General features: G+C 43.1%; 1 protein-coding gene across 1 annotated transcript in view; it reads left to right on the top strand.

Moving 5' to 3' along the window:
* Positions 1–13975, top strand: part of ttc9 (tetratricopeptide repeat domain 9) — a 116872-nt gene extending 102897 nt beyond the window's left edge. Inside the window, exon 3 of the mRNA XM_078563140.1 lies at positions 13114–13975. Within this exon, the coding sequence (XP_078419266.1) occupies positions 13114–13193 (80 nt within the window). The 3' untranslated portion in view covers positions 13194–13975. The remainder of the gene's footprint in view (positions 1–13113) is intronic.
* Positions 13976–21022: the final 7047 nt, after the last annotated feature.

Genomic DNA, 21022 nt, shown 5'->3' with positions numbered 1-21022 from the left:
GGGTACAGTTATGGTGCAGACTCCATCCTAGATCTTTACACATCTCTGTCCATTTCCAGACTGACCCTGGCTCTGGGTGTTGTGCCTTCTTACATCACTGTGTGGGTGGCACTGTACTTCGTTCCACATTAACCCTGTACAGACCCTACTACTACACATCCACCTTTGATGTCCTAGTCTCCATTGAAACAATGACCCTCTCTCACCCTGATTCTTAATGGCCTTCATCTCTGCTGCCTTTAATCCAAGGAACGCAGACTTGAGAGTATATGACGGACCAGCCATTTACAACCATATCTGGTTAGGCCATGTAAAACACTATCAATCACCCAAAACTTTTCGGCTTGTTCCTTAACTCGCACCAAGTCCCGTTCCCCTATCACTTCTGTGCTCATTGACCTACATAGCCTGCTGGTCAAGCAACATCTTGATTTTAAAATTCCCATCCTTGTTTTCAAATCCCCCCCATCGTTTCACCCCCTCCCTATCTCTGTAATCTCCCCCAGCCCCACAACCTTTTGAGATATCTGCGTTGCTCTAATTCTGACCTCTTTGGCATCCCCAATTTTAATTGGTCCATGATTGGTGGCCGCACCTTTAGTTGCCTGGACCGTAAACTCCCTGTCTCTCAACCTCATTTCCGTCCTTTAAGTCATTCCTTAAAACCTACCTCTTAACCAAGCTTTTGGTCATCTGACCTAATATCTCCACATGTGGCTCAATGTCATATTCTGTTTTATATTTCTCCTGTGAAACACTTTGGGGCATTTTATTATGTTGAAGGCACCATATACCTCTACCACCTAGGAGGACAAGGGCAGCAGATGAATGGGAACACCATCACCTGCAAGTTTCCCTCCAAGCCACACACCATCTTGACTTGGAGCCATATCGCTGTTCCTTCATTGCCGCTGGGTCAAATTCCTGGAGCTCCCTTCCTAACAGCATTGCGGGCGTTCCTACACCACATGGACTGCAGCGTTTCAAGAAGGCAGCTCACCACCACCATCTCGAGGGCAATTAGGGATGGGCAATAAATGCTGGCCTAGCCAGCAACGCCCACATCTTGTGAATGAATAAAATAAAATGTAAGTTGCTGTTGTTGTTGAGATGGAAGTTGAAATCACCGAGGGTGAGAAGTCTTTCAGTGCAGAGGCTGAGAGAGGAAAGTGGTGAAGATACCTCGGTAAGAAAAATTTAATTGTACTTGAGAGGGTAATAGAGAACGAAGAGGGTGTAATAAAGCTATTGGGTCAACTATGACCATCCGGAACAATAATTTGGGCTGTTATGAAACAATTGAAAGTGTGACAGATATTTCAGTTGGGTACTTAGGTTTTAATGAACCAAGTGGTTGTAGAAATATTGGGAGTGAAATTGATCTATGCTGCTATTGGGAAGCAGTGGCATGCCATTTTACTTGATTATTTTCCATTCATGTCAACGAAAAAGTGATTTGGGTGCAGTGTAAAACTGCCAGTTCAATATGAGCCTATTTGGTGCCACTGGTGTAGATCAGTATCATCCATATTATTTCTTGACTTGGCTCAGGGGTCCATAGGAGCTGTTTTCTGTTGCTTATCTATTTCCTCTTTGTGAGCAGAGCTGACGAAGACTAAGGAAGCTGGTCTAAAGATGCTCTGGTTAAGATGCCAGCTATGATGCTGTCCTGTTGACTCAGAAGATAAATGCATAACTTTAGGTTTCAGATTCAATTCCTGGTCTGTGCTGCTTTGGTCCCCTCCCTTATCCTCCTTTACTCAGTTACTGGCCAGTGTTCCTAGTCATCCTCATTGCCTCTCCCACCCTTTGTGAAGACTGTTGGTAAATTTCAGTATATTTTCAGCCTCCAAATTCCTTTCAGGATTCTGGCTGTCTGCTGCCACAAGTCCTCCACTTGCAGTACCTCCATAATACACCAGCAACAATGGTGTATATGGGTCTCATCCAAAGAGCCTGGCTTCCCTTTGTGCCCCGACACTGCAAAGAACCTGGAAATCATTTTACAAAACTTCAGATGAGCCCCTGTGATCGGAAAGTCAGTAGGAGCGTAGGCAGAGTTAGGAGCGCTCGGGCAGCCAAACTCTCTGCTAGATATACCACCTCTCCCATCAGAAATTCCTGGCAGGCAGGTGGCAGAGGTGTGCTCGAAGTGGCACCCACTTGATTCATGCAAAAGAGGTGCCTTCACAGTGACCCCATAAACTCCAGCTGGGTTAGTGCTGCACAGTAACTCCCAGTCTGCAGACAGATAATTCCAGGGCCATCTTGGATATCTTAGTGGCGCTTAGCAGCGACGGTGGTGCCGTAAATCAGGCTTAGCGCCTCTGCACTAGCGAAGGGGAAAGTAAGAATAAGTATCCTCATTCCTGACTCATGTGGACATAGAGTGAGGACGATGTTGTGATGATAAAATAGTCTGTAAACATTCAAGGTCTAGGCTTGCACGTGAAGAATGGTCATCTTGGCAGGGGGCCATGCAAGAGGCAGCATCCTTGGTGGGAAAAGGGGAAAAATTGGAAGGGACTGGATGGGGAAAACAATACTAGTATCAAACCCTCTGGCAACCAATTTCAGAGTGAGGGTCATTTGACTCACGTATCCACTGACAAGTGTTAGGCTACAGGCAAAAATGTTGTTGGGAGGTGGGGCTGAGCAGACAAGGGGGCTAAATTTCGCCAGCACTTTAGGGATGGACTGGGAGCCTGGAAGGCTGGCAAAATAGTGCAGAAAGGCAGCGGGTGTTGTGCCCACCATCTTCCTGTTGCCATGACATTTTACCAGCAGCCTTCTTGCCTGGAGTCCAATTGAGCTGCTTAAGTGACAAATTAAGGGCCTCTTCCCACTTTGGCTGGCATTTTACCGGTTGTGAGGGTGCCCATCGCCATGTGGATGGACTGTCCAGTGAGACCTGGTGGCCTCCCAACGAGCTCCAAGCGGCCCTCCTTTTCCAGCACTCTTCGGCCTATGAAAGGGCCACCCAGCAGCAATGGTTACCCACCCTGGCAACAGCATTGCCTGCCCTCAGCGACCATTCCCCCTCCCCCACAACCCCCACCCCCCACTCCCACCCCTACCCTTTGCCTGCCTGCCTTACTGACCTGGGTGGCCCAAGACCTCAACTACCTGACTTTGAGAGCACTTGGCCATCGATACACCCTCAACTTCCAGATGTTGTCCCAGCACTGGCCGCTGTTAGCAGTGACGCTTCTGAAGCTGCTGTGCTGCCAGCCCTCTGATTGACCTGGCAGTTTTTAGGGGTGGGCTGCTGCCCTTAATGGGGATGGCAACCACTTGGTTGCCTGACGCCAGCAAAATGCAGCCCTGGGTCCTGTTGCCCACTGAAGCAAGGTCACTCCCTGCTTTTGGCCCCAGTGTCGGGACCCCTGCCACCAATGTAACATTCAGCCTGCAGAATTGACACACTCCATTGAAGCAGCAAGGCATGTAAAGGACATTGGTAATAATGACTGATTCAGAATGACTGTTGTAAAAGCTCCCATTGGGAAACTAGTCCCTGATTTTGAAGCTACTGTTGGGATGCTTCATGGATAGTCTGATCAACACGAACTGTCTAAACACAAAGGAAAATTTGTACCATTTATAAGTCCATGCAGTTTTAATTTTAGTTTAAAAATATTTTCTGGAGTATTTATCTCTCCCTCTCTCTCTCTCTCCTTACATCTATTTCTTCTGTTCTCTGCCCAAAGGCAAGTCCGACCCACAGTGCTGTGATCTCCACCACAGGTAGGCCGAGGAGGCAGGTCCCGAATCCACCCCAGCCAGAACAAGGGTTGAACCCCATGCTGTTGGCACCAATCTGATCCAAGCCAACCCCAAGGAGTTCCAAGTTGCTATGGCAACATCACTTTTACATGCACGTTGTAGTCTGGAGCTATGAATCATGACAATAGAGGCTCCAATTTCCTTTCCATCGCTTGGCTGACCCACTCTCTCCACCTGCCATTGGCGTGTGTCGGAAGGGTTGATACTCTTCCTTGGCCATCAAGTCCTGGAGTGGGACTTGAAACCAGAACTTCTGGATCAGAGGTAGGGACACTACCCACTGCACCACAAGACTTCCACTTTATATCTCCTATCCATTCCTTATCATCAATGTATGCTGCCTTTTGGCTACCTCTTGATTTATTACTGTCCCAGGCAATAACAACCTCTAGTGTCTTCTGATATTATACATACTGCAGTTTGTTTCATTGTAATCAGGAGCTCACCAAGCCTCCTTAGACAGTACCTTCCAAACCCACGACCACCACCACCTAGAAGGTCAAGGGCAGCAGACAGATGGGAACACCACCACCTGGAAGTTCCCCTCTGAGCCACTCACCATCCTGATTTGGAAATATATTGCAGTTCCTTCACTGACGCTGGGTTAAAATTCTGGAGCTTCCTCCCTTACAGCGCTGTGGGTGTACCTACACCACAGGGACTGCAGCGGTTCAAGAAGGCAGCTCACCACCACCTTCTCAAGGGCAATTAAGATTGGGCAATAAATGCTGGCCCAGCCAGTGATATTCACACACCCTGAACAACTTTTTAAAAATCAGCCTCATCATTTCTCTTCCATTCTGTCAATTCAGAGCCTCCTCGTTCTTCATCCATTTTGTCCAGTTAGCTTTTCCAGTAATATCTGTAGTACCATAATTCAGAGATATTACAAGACTGTTAGAGATGCTTATTCAGGTTATAATCTGGTATTCAGCCTATTTTCTGACCTCGCGATAACCTTTGCTAGCGGATGTTCTCTTGTTCTGTGAAGCAAGTTTAAATAATCCCACATATTCTTGAGCAAGAACCAACTTCAACCATCTCCCCGTGCCCCCACGCCCACGCCCAGAGTATGTAGACCTCAATTTCAATAATATCATAGCCCTCAGATGGTACTTACCCCATTCATACTGGTATTTAGCCTTGCAGTGGTTCAAGAAGGTGATCATAACAGCTAAAGCAAGTTGCTAAGAAGAGTAGCTGAGGACAAGTCACTAGACTGATTATTGAAATAGCCAGATGCCACAATCAGAAGACGGCAGGATTGGTAGTCTAGAAGGAGGAAATTAGATGGACAGAAGGGTCATCTTAATCTGATGTGGTCTTGCAGTAGGTAGGAAGGTGGATGGAAGGATGAGTAACTGGTTCATTGCAAAATCATTATGGCATCATTGTGATGCCGATTCAAATAAAACAAGTAATTGTAACTCATAACATAGTTATAGACAATCATTAAAATAAAAATAAAGTATAAGATATTGTAAGGATTGCACAATTAGGAACATTCCAGTATGCAAATATTTACAATATTTTGCAAAATGCAGGTCTCCTTCATTTAATAAAGAATAATTTAATAAGAATAAAAATGAAAGGTCTACTACACTCTGCAATTTGTACTAAAGTCCATACATCATATGTTAAATATGTTATTAAATATCATATATAAAACTTAACTGCTTAAAACCCATCATAAACATTACATATTGCTACTCATTTCACTGTTTCTCCTGAGAATTCATAATTGCTGAACTAACACATCGTATATTGCTGAAATGTGCATTAGTAATTAGGGCCACAGCCTCAGTAGGTCAATATCTTAATGTTTTGACTTGAATATAACTCTTCTTCAAAAGTGAAGGGTTCTGAAGAAGAGTCATATTTGACTCAAAATGTTAACTCTGTTTCTCTCTCCGCAGATGCTGCCATTCCTGCTCAGGTTTTCCGGCACTTACAGTTTTTATTTCAGATTTCCAGCATCTGCAGTATTTTGCAAGGTATTTGTGATTTGGTTTGTAGGTACACTTGGTTGTGAAGGAGCAAAATGATGTAGAAATAAAGACATTCATGCCCCATTCCTATCAGGCAATGTTTCCAGCCAGCTGATGTAGGTTCAACAACAGTCATCTGCTGGCCAGCACTCTGAACAGCTAGCTGTATATTTTTCATGCTTGCGTTTCATGTCTTATTTTTAACTTGGTGCCAGCTTTTAAAGTGTTTACTGTATTTCACCTCATTCTGCATCACTGAACAAAAAAAGCACAGGTTTAGCTAGTTACCACTTAACACTCTTACTGTCACTCTAACTCGGGGCAACACAGTAAGTGAAACAGCTAGGTGTTAACTTGCAGCTATCTCATCTTAGAGCTTTTACATCTAAATTGACAGCTTTTAAACAGTTTACTGTCCTTAGCATCTGCGGCGACAACATACATTGTTACTTCTACCTATTTGTTTCTTTATATATGTCTTCACAACTGTTAAAACCTTAATTCTAAATATACAGTAGAAATGTTTGAATTTGTGACTGTTTCCAGGCTATTGTCTGAAAGTTGAGAGATTCTGGTCTTTTTTTTTAAGCAGCAGGTTCACCAAAGTATACAGTTTCTGTTCAGACAAGTTTTGGCTGAACATTCACCTCTCTATAGCATTCGACAGGCACACGTTGTCACACTGCAGTGTGTGAACAGTGAATGGACCAGACGTGCATTCGGCACCAGTGATTACCCTTCATTTTCTCCAGTCTAATATCAAATACCAACTTCTCTTGGTCTTGTATGTGATCCAAGTAGGACGAATGATTTGTAAAATGAAAAACGCTCATCATGGATAACCATATCTGCACCAGTTCTAGAGTTAGACCCATTTCTCTCAAATTTCCATAGGATATATTAGACTTTTCAGGGACAAATGAATTGCCTTCGAAGACAAGTCTGCTAGCAGTCAGATATTGTATATAGATTTCTTGGCCATTACTAATGTGTTGGAACCATAGAATCACAGAATGGTTACAGCACAGAAGGAGGCCATTCGGCTGGTCATGTCTGTGCTGGCTCTGAGAAGGAGCAATTCACCTAATGCCACTCCCCCACCTTCCCCCCTTAAACCTGCACATTCTTTCTTTTCAGATAATAATCCAATTCCCTCTTAAATGCCTCAGTTGAACCAACCTCTACCACAGTCACATGCTGTGCATTCCAGATCCTAACCACTCACCGCTTGAAAAGGTTTTTCGTATGTCGCCATTGCTTCTTTTGCCAATTGCCTTATATCTGTGTCCTCTTGTTCTCAGTCCTTGCGCCAATGGGAAGAGCTTCTCCCTATCTACACTGTTCAGACCCCTCATGATTTTGAATACCTCTACCAAATCTCCTCTCAACCTTCTCTTCGCCAAGGAAGACAGTCCCAACTTCTCCAACATGCACACAGCAGAAGTCCCTCCCTGGAAACATTCTCATGAATCCTTTCTGCATCCTCTCTAATGCCTTCACATCCTTCCTAAAGTGTGGCACCCAGAACCGGACACAAAACTCCATCAACGTACCAACATGTGTAGAACCGTCCTGCATCTAACAGAAGTATGGAAAGGATCCCAGTGCCCTGAGTAAGGAAACGGTAGACATGTTGAATAAATATTTTGCATCTATATTTACAGTAGAGGAAGAGGTTAGCATGCTGGAAATCCCAAAGAAATTAATATTGTATCAAGGACTGGGACTCACCAAAATTAACATAAGCAAAACACAGTAACAGTATGAAGAATATAATGGCACTAAAGAGTAACAAACCCCCAGGACAAGATGGTTTATATCCCAGGGCTTTACAAGAAGTAGGCGAGAGCATTAGAGATGTCCTAGCTATTACCTTCCAAATTTCTTTTGATTTGTGAGCAGCTCCTTTTAGATTGGAAAATTGCTCATGCCACTCCTCTTGTTACGAAAGATGAGAGAGGAAAGCCAGGAAATTAAAGACCATTTAGCCTCGTATTTGTTGTTGGGAAATCCCTAGAGCCTATAGTTAAAGGTGACTGCCTGAAAATGTTCAGGTGAACAGAGAGAACCAGCATGGATTTATAAAGGGTAGGTCTGGCCTGATGAACCTGATTAAATTTTATGAAGAGATGACAGAAGTGGTGGACAAGGGAATGTGTATGGATGTTATTTCTATGGATTTCCAGAGTGCATTTGATACAGGGCCCCCTTATAAAAGATTGTTAGCTAAAGTTGAAGCTCGTGTGATTGAAGACAAATTACTGATCAGGTTAGGAAATTAGCTAGGTGCAGGCACTCTAATTGGCAGGATACGACCAGTGGTGTCCCGTAAGGATTTGTGTTGGGGCCTAAATTATTCGTTATTAATGACCTAGATGCTGGGGTAGAAAGCCAATTATCCAAATTTGCCAATGACATAATAGGTAAGCAGTGTAGATGGAAGCATAAAATTACAGAGAGATATTAATAAATTAAACCAATGGACAAAACTGTGGCAAATGGATTTCAGTGTAGGCAAATGTGAGGTCAACTGCTTTAGACCTCAAAGGTATAGAACAGGGTACTTTCTAAGTGGTTAAAAGTGGAGATCCAAAAGGACTTAGGGGCCAAGCAATGCATCCTCCAATTTTTCTTTGGAGTGCAAGGCCCCTTTTAGTTTTTCTTTAGCACGGCCACACTCGCACAATAACGTAAAGGGATCAGCTTGTGTGCAGTCTGTGCAGGAGCTTGCAGGCCGCTAAGGGCTGCACAACTTGGAGGGAATATTGGATCCAGGTACAGAAATTATTAAAATGCCATGAACAAGTGCAGAAAAATAACCAAAAAGGTTAGTGAAATGCTGATTAGAATGCAAGGGGGTGAAAATCATACTTCAGCCTATACAAAGACTTGGTTAGACCAAAGTTGGAGTACCGTGAGCAGTTCTGGGCACTGGACTTTGTAAAAGGATATATATTGCCTTTGGAGGGAATGCAGCCTAGATTTACCACAGCAAAACCTGGGCATCAGGACATGAGGAGAGATTATACAAACTGGGCTGTATTCCCTGGTTTTTTTAGAAGGTTAGTGGGTGATTTGATTGAAGTTTTCAAGATATTAAGAGGAACTGATTGGGAGTGAAGCTATTTCCACTGGTTGGGGAATCTAATACAAGTCTAAAAATCAGGGGCCGTCCTTTCAGAAGTGAAATTAGGAAACGTTTTTATACACAATGGATGGTAGAATTTTGGAATTCTCTTCCAAATGGCGATTGATGCTAGATCCATTGTATGGTTTAAATCTGAGATTGATCATTTTTTTGTTATCTGAAGGTATTGAAGGATATGGAGTTAGGTCTAAGATCAGCCATTGAATTGCAGAACTGGATCGAGGGGCTGAATGATCTATTCCAGTCTCTGTGTTTCAATGTTCCTATCTCTTCCCTAGCATGACTTGTGACTTCATAGCAATCGGATACACATTTCACTTGGCATGAAAAAGCTTATAAATCAATACGGATAAATGTAATGAATTGTGATAGAGTTAAACTGAAATGATTGAGCATTTGGGATGGGAGAGGACACTGGCACCCCATACTCTGTGCACTTTGAAGTTTGTGGAACAATTCCTCCCAATTTGTCTGGAGCCTCCTGGATTTAAAGATTAACCTCCGAGACACCCCTGCAAGCAATCCAGGAGAAAACTTATAGGGATACTCCGCCAGACTCCCAAAATACAGGCCAACCACAGGAAGCAGCTCAAGGTCTGATATGCTGTTTATGCTAAGAGTCTAATCTGGAGACTTGAAATTCTGTTGATGAATCCAGTTCTGCAGGAGCTGACAGCTGTCAGCCCATCTGTGGCCTACCTTCACCCTCTCTTCGACTGGTTTACTTTTGGATTTTGGTCTCTTTTTCACATTGATCTAAAGGGCAGCTTAAAACTGGCAGATAGGAATGTGTGTGCGAAAGTGCATGCGTCAACAGGTAGCCTGCCAACATTGCATGTTGGCCATCATATGGGGTGTTTTGTTTTGAAGCACAGTTGGTTGTGGAGGCTAGTGGCATCTGTACCAGTTGGAGCTCCATATTTACCACCGTTAGAATAAATGCAAGCCACCAGGAAAGACAAACTTTTGTTTATTCTGAACATTCTAAATTTTCAGATGGCAGTAGCTTCAAGCCATTTCCTTTTTTGCACTAAGATCAAGCTCTAATGGCCTGCTCTCCACACACACACCCACATCCACGTTTCGTAACAATGGTCCAAAACTGGGATTGAAATTTTCACTTGGGAGCAGTGTCACCTCATACCGAAGAATAAACATGGCTAAGAACGGAAATTTCCATCTGGAAAATGGGCCACATGGAAAGCAATGTGACTTTAAAGGCTTCTTTAATCCTCCCTTTCATCTCCTTTTTCTGCTTTTTGTTTTCCTCTTCCGGAATTTATTTTTCCCTCTTCATACCCTAACAATCTGTGGAATTTCCAAGCGTTTTCTCCTACTTTTTATCACGAAGAGAACAAAAGAAAGTAAAACCCTTGGAGGCAGGAGTATCCCTGCACTCATAATGGTAGTACCTAGCACAAAGGAAGATGATTGTGGTTGTTGGAGGTCAGTCATCTCAGCTCCAGGACATCACGGCAGGAGTTCCTCAGGGTAGTGTCCGAGGCCCAACCATCTTCAGCTGCTTCACCAACGACCTTCCTTCCATCACATGGTCAGAAGTGGGGATGTTCACTGGTGATTGCACAACGTTCAGCACCATTTGCGACTCCTCAGATACTGAAACAATCCATGTCCAAATGCAGCAAGACTTGTCAGCCCATGCCTGGATATTGTCCAAGTGGCAAGTAACTTTCGTGCCACACAAGTGCCAGGCAATGACCATCTCCAAAAAAAGAGAATCTAACCATCGCCCCTTGATGTTCAATGGCATTAATATCTCTGAATCCCCCACTATCAAAATCCTGGGGGTTACCATTGACCAGAAACTGAATTGGACTAGCCATATAAATACTGTGGCTACAAGAGCAGGTCAGAGGCTAGGAATTGTACGATGAATAACACACCTCCTGACTCCCCAAAGCCTATCCACCATCTACAAGGCATAAGTCAGGAGCGTGATGGAATACTCTCCACTTGCCTGCATGAGTGCAACTCCGACAGCACTCAAGAAGCTTGACACCGTCCAAGACAAAGCAACCAGTTTGATTGGCACCCCATCCACAAACATTCACTCCCTCCACTACCGACGCACAGTAGCAGCAGTGTGTACCTCCACAAGATGCACTGCAGGAATTCACCAAGGCTCCTTAGACAGCACCTTCCAAACCCACGACCACTACCATCTAGAAGGACAAGGGCAGATGGGAAGTCCATCCACCTGGAAGTTCCCCTCCAAGTCACTCATCATCCTGACTTGGAAATATATCTCCGTTCCTTCAATGTCACTGGGTCAAAATCCTGGACCTCCCTTCTTAATAGCACTGTGGGTGTACCTACACTATATGGACTGCAGTGGTTCAAGAAGGCAGCTCACCACCACCTTCCCAAGGGCAACTAGGAATGGACAAAAATGCTGGCCCAGCCAGCGAAGCTCACATGAATAGTAATAACAAAAAAAGCCCTTCATTAAGATGGATAGATTTCATAGAGGCTTTTGAATGTGCTGTAAATGCAATGAAATCTAAGAAATGCCACAAATAGGCTTTCCATACACTCAAACGATCACAGTCTCCCCTGCGATGAGGAAGAATTGCTAGCCAATTCACTATACTCCTCAGTTAGTTGACTTAGCAAGGCAGACCTTTCAGTGAAAACTTTTCACTCTGTTCAGCTGATGTCCCTTTTGCACAGGGAGCATGGGCTGGTCCTTGCCGACAGAGCACCAATCACTTGCGGGACACAGGTGTGCACAGCTGATGATTTGATTGGACACATGTCCCTGGGTTGGGTTGGGGAGATCTGCTAATGTGAAAGCTTCATGCTGTGGTAATGTTCATTCCTGTAAGAAGGGCCATCCTGTTGGTGCCACAAATATAGGGTGGGATTCATTTGTAACCCTTTCACCTATGGGTCACAAATTTGTGGGTTCAAGTCCTACTCCAGTGACTCAAGGACTTCATTAGTTGCCAAGCACTTTGGAACATCATCCTGGGGTTATGAAAGGCACTATATAAATGCAAGTCTTTTTTCTCTCTTCCATATGCTGCCTGAAGGTCACCCTGCAGCAGATGGTAAAACTGTGTAAGAGCCTGTCTTGAGAAGCAGAGGCAGTGAAGACATCTTCTCTGAAAGGTTTAGGTACTGGTTTGTAAATTCATGTCCTGGGATATTGGCTGTTGAGATAGATTGTTTGGTAATCACTCCTATGAAACACCTTGGGATGTTTTGCTCCTAAATATAAGTGCAAGTTGTTAATTAACCTTTTAGATACTGCTAAAGGGAAAAGTATTAATTTGTACACAGGTCTACATCTACTGATGCAATACAATCTTGCTTATGGCCTTCATTGCCTTTTACATATGCTCATAGCAGAAAAAAATCTACCAAAAATTGACCAATCAAAAATTATGACACTCCAATGTTTCTGTGCAAACCTCTGACCAATTCTTTACAAGTTCTAGGTCTGCTTGCTACTTCTGAACTCACCTTGTTTCTATGTATATTAAACTGATCAGCAATTCGTTCTCAGTAACATCACTGGAGATTCGCTAGTGCTATTAAAGAAGGTGACTTCTTAAATGTATCTCTTCCCTGTTCCTTTGTTTTCATGCTTTGAAACTTTGGTTCATAGGAAGACTGAGAGCGATGAGGTGTGTAGTATCCCCAGCCCTAGCAACATCAAGAAAGGCCATTCTGGTGACCTGTGGGTGATGAACTATCCCGTATAGTACAAAGGCCAAGATAAGGAAGACGCTAGGTTTGATCCCTGACCTGTGAGGGAGATAGGTGATCTCAGTCAGGGTGACAACTGGGGCACTCTAATTGGCCCCACATATTAAGAGGGAAGGAGGCAAACTCAACCAGAACACGGGCTGCAAAATCTCTGTCTACTAACCCATTGCTTGAATTTGCCAATGGGTGGAAGTTGAATGAGGGCAGCACCACACTCATTTATAAAGGCAGGCCAAAATGGTGAATCAGACTGTCATCATGTCCTGTCTAAGTTTGCATATGAAGTCTGGCTATTGGGATGGTACCCAAGGGCAGAAGGTGCCTGTGAACTTGTATGCAAAAATGTCAGCACTTCCAGGGGAGGAGGGGGTCTCTCCTAATCTAAACTAAAACAGTGTATAGATGTACATGTGTCAACTGGCTCATCTTTATTCTTATTCTGTCCTTGTTTAAATGCAGATACAAATGTGATCAGGTACATCCAGCTGGCAGAGATGAAGCTCAGCAGATGCTCGCAGAAGGAGAAAGAAGCACTGTAAAAGAATCTGATACTCCAGGGCATGAGAGAACAGTTGGTATGGTGACTGGTGGGCTTTGCTTCACCATCAACCTGGATTGGATGCTTGCCTGCACAATACCCGCTCTGGTTTCTCAGCTGAGGAACTGCAGGGCCGGAGACCGTTTGAAGTTTGGCATTTTGTGTAACTGGAACTGGATTAAAAGCAAGCCCCAGGCTGTGACGTCATTACAAGACTTTCGATAAGCTTTGTTAGGACATTTTTAATTGCGTCGCTTGTTAAGGAAGGTAACACATTTAAAAAGTCCCATTTTAATGACTGTTAACAAAAGTTTACTGGTAAACACAAAAGTTTGGAGTGCACCGTTCTTCAGAAATGGGGAGAGAAGTGCTTTTGCAATGACATCACAATGATCCCACAATCCTGATCACAAACTGGGCAAGGGAGAGCATCTTAAAACAATTGGCTTAGTAGATAGAATCCAAAACATTTGAGCAGTCTTGTGTATTTGCACTGCCATTTAGGCTTTAATCATTAAAGGTTTAGGGGTAGAGGGGAAGGTTGAGAGTTGCTGCTCATTAAACTAGGTCCTGTTTAAAATAATATATATGAATTATTATATTCAAATTAAAAAGAAAACCTTGTACAGTGAGAGGAAACAAGTATCTACATCTATTATCAATTTTGATAAAACATGCTTTAAACTAAAATATATAACTTTTATTGAAGTGGAATTAGATGTGACATAACACAAGTGTTGAGCATGCTAAGTGTAGACGGCAAGGGCAAAGGAAGAAGAGCACAAAAATTGCAATTACCCTGAGACTACACCATAGTGTACAAACACACAATGCACTTGTCTCGAGCTTCTCTATCAGTTATTTTAGTTGAGATGTTAAACAATTAAGAAAAATAAAGTGCATTTGGAAGCTGGAAAAATGAGAGGGGAGAGAGAGGAAGTGTTATTTTTTGACAGAAAAGAAGCTGCCACAAAACGATGGGTGTTTTTAGGTCTCACCAGTAACTGTTAGTTTCCATGGTGATAAAGTCCATTAGCAGCTGCACAGAAAACATAGAGGTGTGTTCTAACACAGTAGGCTTTGAACATCTTGGGAATATATCCACTGGTTGTTAGACTTTGCGTGTTAGCCAACACTCTCAATTTCATTAATAAGTTATTGACTTTGAACTGTTGTTTTAATGATTTACTACTAGGAGATGCTTTCTCTATTCTATCTGGCACACTGCAAAAGAGAGTGCAGACTGAACAACTCATTAATGAAATTGCAAGTGACAGTGCAAAAGCTGCACTTGCCAATTTTTCAACAATTGAACAATGGATTCAGCTCTTTAACAGTCTATGTTGTGCGCAGTGCAAACATTTTCTTTATATACTGCATGCAACAGTGCAAAGAATGTGGTATAAGAACAGAAAATGCTGGAAGTGCTCAGTCAGCATCTGAAAGATGTAAGGTAATGTTGTAGATGGGATCCTTGACCACAGCAGCTGGATATTGGAAGCAGTTTCTCCTCTAATTTCAAAATTCCAACATTTGCAAATTTTCTTTCCATCGGTACAATCAATGTATGTTATTGAAGGGAAAAACCAGAGCAAAATAATTGGAACATCTATTCACCAAACAATACATTGCTCTATTAAAGTAGATGGTGCACTTGGATGACTAGTTGCTCTGTAATCCCAGTTTTAGTCATGCTGATCAAAAACAAAAATACATGGAAAAACTCAGCAGGGCTGACAGCATCTGCAGAGAGGGATACAGTTAACGTTTCGAGTCTGAATGACTCTTCATCAGAACTAAGGAAAAATAGAAAAGAGGTGAAATATAAGCTGGTTTAAGGGGGGTGGGGATGGGACAGGTAGAGCTGGATAGAGGGCCAGTGATAGGTGGAGATTGCCAAAAAATGTCATAGAAAAAAGGACAGAGAGGTGTTTTACTCTTCTCTCCGACAGGATTTCCACCTATCTCTTTTGCCCTGTTCACCTTCATTGCTTTCCATTTCTCTTTGACAAGGTGTTTACTAAAACTCGCTTTCACAGCCATATTTCATCTTAGTCATTTTGAGGCTTGACTGTGCAACAATTACTAAAGTTGAGGGGAAGGAGAAATAAGTATATTTCTGACAAAACGTACACAGTTGAACAGGCTGGTATTCTGAGATGATTTCGAAGACCTTTACCAGCTGAATCAGGAACTAAGTTGTTTCATCTTTTGATACCAATTTGAAGATGAAGAAAAATACATTCTTTGAAAATAGTCTGTAAAATGTTACATTCAAAGTGTTTAAAGTATTCATTCCTCCCCCTCAAAATTATTAAGCATCCTGACATTTCTCCCCTACTGTGTTCACAAGTGGGAGTCTCACTATCAGCTTAAAAAAAGACATAGATTGATATATTGCCTCTATCATATATCCTCAGTGTCTCAAAACGCTTCATGCAATGACATAATTTTAATCATATTTATGTGCAAACATGGCACATAGTAAGATCCCACAACAGCAGTAAGAAGAAGAATTGGTTCATCTATTGTTTCTATGGTGTTGTTGAGGGAGGAACATTTACGAGGAGCATTCCCTGCACTTGTTCACCCACCTGAATCACTGGAATAGACAGATAGGGCCTTGTCTTAATGTCTCATCTGAAGGGCACACCTCTAATGATACAGCACTCCCTTAGTACTGCATTAGACCCTTTATCTAAATTATGTGCTAAAGTCTTAAGCCAACCTACACCTGAAAATGAGACAAGGATGTTAAGGCAACACCTTCCTCCCAATATACCTTTTATAAAAAAGTGTAACGACGAGCATTTTCCTTTACATTCTATTTGTTCATTTAAAATATATACAACTAATTACTGGTTAAACAGATGCAGAAGGCATTATTGAGGGAACTGACTTGGAGAAATTATTGAAGCCGACAAATCGTAAGGGATCCAAATTGCATCAGCAGAGATAGAGTCATTAAGCTGGGAACGTTCCAGCATTCCTATAAGTTCAGCCACGGGTTGATTCAGATTCCTCTGCGTTCAGACTCAGTAACACTTCTGAAAAATAATCTAAACATGCCTCAACTAAATATGAACGATTTGTCATGACCACTGGTGATGAGGTTTGCTCTTTAACAATGAAGTAGGCCACATGTCCAGATAGTCAATAGAATAGACAGAAGTACACAAAGTTTATCTTTTCCTGCTTGAGGAAGCTGAGGGGTATTTTGACTCAATTGTAGTGTTTGTCAAAAGGGTCATCCATGTCTAGAATCAAAGAAACTGCTCTGATCTGCCTTGAAGACAGAAGAATCTGTGTGTGTCTGCTGGTGGGTGTTAGTACCTAATGTGGGTGTCGAGACAATTAGCTCTTTAATTTACCTGGTTATGCTAAAGCTCCGCTGTTGGTGAAAGACCAGAACTTTCCTTATCCAATTGATATTGCTCTGCTATGTTTCAATTTGATAGAAAAATTTCAAAACACTTCTGACCCAAGGAGAGGCCACAAAGCCAAAGTGCATTGAAGTGTGGGACAGGTAGGGTGAGAGGTGGAGGTAATAGCAGCACCACACTTATGATTGAGTTACTCGATTAAAACTGGAGAGGTGGTCGAGTGAAGAAAAGTCAGAAGGGTACTTTTAACATCATAGTTATCAACTTCTGGGTGTGACAGAGCGAGAGAGAGAGAAAAAGAGGGGTAGAGAGAAGCTGACTAAAATGACCACCCTGCAGCATTGCAATTGTAGTCTGAGTGCAGAGAACAGAATTCCAACAGATCACGACACCGATGAATAAGTGAGTCTACACTGCTGCTAGCCCAAAGTTAGGTTGGGTGATTTATACTTGGGATTACACTGACTGCACATGACATTGTCCCCGAAGTCCTCAGTATTGCAGTTATATATAAACGCTTGTATATACTTGGACCACATTCTGAAAGAGGGAACTTTGCAGTCTCATTGAAGTAGTGCTCGCACATGAAGACCACACAGCAGCCATTTCAAAATGAATGACTCCTTCTTAAAAAAAAAGCCTCTTTTTTGCTGAGTTGAACTAATCTGTCTCCTTATTTTCACTTTAGAAGTCTTGAACTGCAGATTGACAACCCTTTGAGTCTGAGTGCAGGAGGTGGTGTGTGTCAGTTTAACAAGAGATGTTTTAGTGGGTCATTTTCAGGTGGCATTCTCATTACAGCACCATCACACTATTTCACACATGTATCACATGCTAGAGGTTTGTCGGCATCGCTTTCTGTCCTGTTTTACTGTAGAAGTCCTCAATTTGGAAGTTTTGAGAAACTAGTAGGTATTACAGTACAGCAGGTGAAGTGATCAACCCACCGTCACTGTAATGTCGTGTTGATAGCTGATTTGATCTTGTTCTAACCCTTCACTAAGCTCATTTCTATTTTGTGTAATAATTGAACTTAATGAAACTTTTTAAACTATATTTCTTCAGGAATTTCTCTGCTGCTAATGTGACACTGACCAATGTGCACAGGACAGGAAGACTCCAGATTCTCTCACCAGTCTGTGTCAAGTTGACTGGTTTTTACCAGAGTGGCAGCTGGTGTGCTAAGAGATCTATGGAAATGAGAGGAGAAGTGTAAATGAGATTCCCACCCCTTGTCACTATTCAGTGACCTCTGCTAAAAAAGTGCACATTGGATGTTAGGTGAGAGAGCAGTAGGATTGGTCTCAAATGTAATACTCACCACAGCAGGACTAGTCGTCTGACATTAAATGGATAACCATTGGGAGACAACATCATCACCATTCCCCTTTCTAACTTCAAACACTAAAGTCTAATGCTGAAGTCAACAAACTCACCACAGTCCAGGGGTTGGACCTACAATTCTCCTGGTCTCCATCTCAGCTAATCACTGGATGAACCCAGTCACCAGGAGAGCAAAACAAAAAAAAAATGACAAATTTAGTGAATATTTGATTTTCTAAGTTTGAACATATCTACAGCAGTGATGATGAGGGCTGCTGTTTGTTCTTTGTGATGCCTCACTGATTTTCAATCAGGCGGGTTCTCCAATTAGCGGCCAGGCTGTAGATACAGGTTCTTAAGCCAAGGATGGCTTGGCATTGAAGTAATTACAAATATTAATTATGGATCATAGCTTTATGAGACAATGTGACAATTAAATTAAATTATAACTTTTGTTTGTTCTGAATGTTCTTAAAAGTTGCCTTATCACCTGAGCATGCTTCTGCGGGTAGTTTAGTGACGGGAATGGGCTGATTTAGAGAGTTCTTCTGCCACGCACTATTCCTGGCTTCATATGCTCTGCTGCGAGGATACCATATGTTACAGCACCATGCTTTATTATTGTACCTTAAAGGGCTGTAGGAGATCAGTTGTGGCATGTGATTGGTGAAGTACATGGTCAAGTCACTTTGTGACCCCCGATCACAGCACAGCAGCCTCAGCTTTTGTGAAGTACTTAATGAATCATTTCCATTTAGGATATTAGAAAGCTGGGTCCCAATTTACCGGTAAGTGAGGTTGGCCTCATCCAGAACCCAGTCAATGTGGGCAAACCTGTGCAGGATTTAACCGAAATTGGCACTGACTTGGTAGTCTTTTTGTAAGATGTTCAATATGGTTATGTGCTGATAAACATTGCCTTATTAGTGAGAAATTAGTGTGTAAAAACCATTAATAAAATGCCTTGCTGAGCACAATTATGTTCCAATAATTCATGAGCAGGAATATTACCGCAGTAATAAATTTTTTAAATGTATTTAACTGTAGCAATGGTTTTCGATTTTTAAATGCATGGGGGGACCCACTGCAAATATTGAGCCCCTAGGGTGTGAAATAAGCCCATCTCCATACAGGTAAAAATTTAATGGCCTTCACCCACCACTAAGGCTCCTTTGATGGTACCTTCCAAGCCTAGACCTCTACCGCCTAGAAGGACGAGGGCAGCAGGCGCATGGGAACACCACTGCTTGCAAGTTCCCCTACAAGCCACAAACCATTCTAACTTGGAGCTTATATCACTGTTCCTTCACTGTCACTGGGACAAAATCCTGGAGCTCCCTTCCTAACAGCAGTATGGGTGCACCTACACCACATGTGCCTGAATTTTTTTGGCTGGCCGAGTCTCGCTTCCCTCTATTCGAGGAGTCGGCAGGGAACGCATCCCCAGCGACTCCAAGTGCCCTGCAGCCATTTCATGCTTGAATGAGCATGAAGTGGCTGCAGCCAGGACTTCCACCCCTCGGACAGGAGGAATTCCCGCCTTAGAGAGCGGCCAGCCAATCTGATTGGTCGGCAGCTGTCCAGTCCCTGCAGCGAGAGTGCTGGAGTGGACAGAAGAGGAACTTCAAGAGGATGTCAGAGCCAAAGTCCGGGGAGCGGAGGCCCAGGTAAATTGAAGGGGTCCCAGAGCAGGGAGGGTAGTGTAGGGAGGCAGGCGTGAAGGGGTCTCAGAGGGGAAAGACAAGGGTGGGGGGGATGGAGGTCCAGAGGCCACAGGACCTTAAGACGGGGGTGGGGACATCCAACTTCAGAAGGGAGCTTCTGATGGAGGCACCCCCCACCCCCACCCCCTTTCCCACCCAAGATATAGCTCTGTTGATTTTCAGGCTTCCCCCATGCCAGGTAAATCCTCCCACCAACCTAAAAATTTAGGCTGGGCAGGAAACGGCCCTTAAGTGGCCAACCATTGGCCATTTAAGGGCCTCAAGTGGGGCAAGGATGGGCTTCCCATACGAGGCCTTACCCACCCCAGCGTAAAATCACTGTGTGGTCTGGGCGGGCAGAAACCCGGCGGGAATCCCTTCCCTTCAAGTTCACATTCCCGACCCCACCTCCCCCACCACCTAAAAACCTGCCGGTGGGGAGTGTGAAATCCTGGCCATGGACTGTAGCGGTTCAAGAAGCCAGCTCACCACCTCCTTCTCAAAGACAAGTTAAATGCTGGCCTAGCCTGTGACGCCCACATCCCACAAACAAACAAAAAAAATTCTCCAGTAACGTCATTAGTTAGTCATCTTTGCCTCCAAAGACGAATGATCGAACGAAACCTGTTGGCGTTTCCAGACCCCCAATCTAATATCCTTAACAGCTCAAACACCTTCAAAGAGTCTAAATGTAATCACTTAAGGTCTCACTGACTATTATTGAAGGGAGGTAAACTTGGTTCCAAAGTCCTTAGCTGGTTTTACTGACAGAAGTAGGTCAAGTTTTGGAAATATTTCCAAGGAATCAATGTATGCTTACCAGTTTATTTTTCAGCTATGATTTTGAGGAAAAGGTCAATTTAGTTGCACAAGCAGGGTGGTGGGGGCTCCTGCCCATGGTTACACAGCGATTAACTATTAGGCGCCCTTTGATTTTGCAAATATGACATTGCCTTAGGGTGTTTGGATAAGCAGGATTACACATTATGTAATGTACGATAAGATGTGAGGAATTGTTCTGTTTTCAGTGTTGATCTGTGAAACTAAATGACTGCTAGAAAGAGCCCAGCTCTACAGCCATCAAAACCGCAGTGCGCAGTAAGCTTTTTCCACTAACAACTGTCCTCTGTGAGAGAAATCAGTGCTCAAAAAGGTAATATGTTGCCAGACTGGCCAAAAACTGACTTTGCAGAACTTTAACATGGGCCCTCACATTATTTGGATAGATTAGGGCTCTGAAGTGGACTCTCACTCAAGAAACCACGTTCAGGACAGGAGGAATTTAGTTATATCTTAATGCACGCAATATCAATATGCGGGGACAGTCTAAAAGTGTTTGCACAAGTGTAGTATTATCAATATGGTCACCCAAGTGAAAATCAAACATTAATTCAGTCTCTTTGAACGCACAGGTAGGACAT

Source organism: Cetorhinus maximus, chromosome 18 (assembly GCF_964194155.1).
Source record: "Cetorhinus maximus chromosome 18, sCetMax3.hap1.1, whole genome shotgun sequence".
Classification (NCBI taxonomy): domain Eukaryota; kingdom Metazoa; phylum Chordata; class Chondrichthyes; order Lamniformes; family Cetorhinidae; genus Cetorhinus; species Cetorhinus maximus.
Note: the sequence above shows the minus strand (reverse complement) of the source record. Positions and strands in the feature narration are given on the sequence as shown.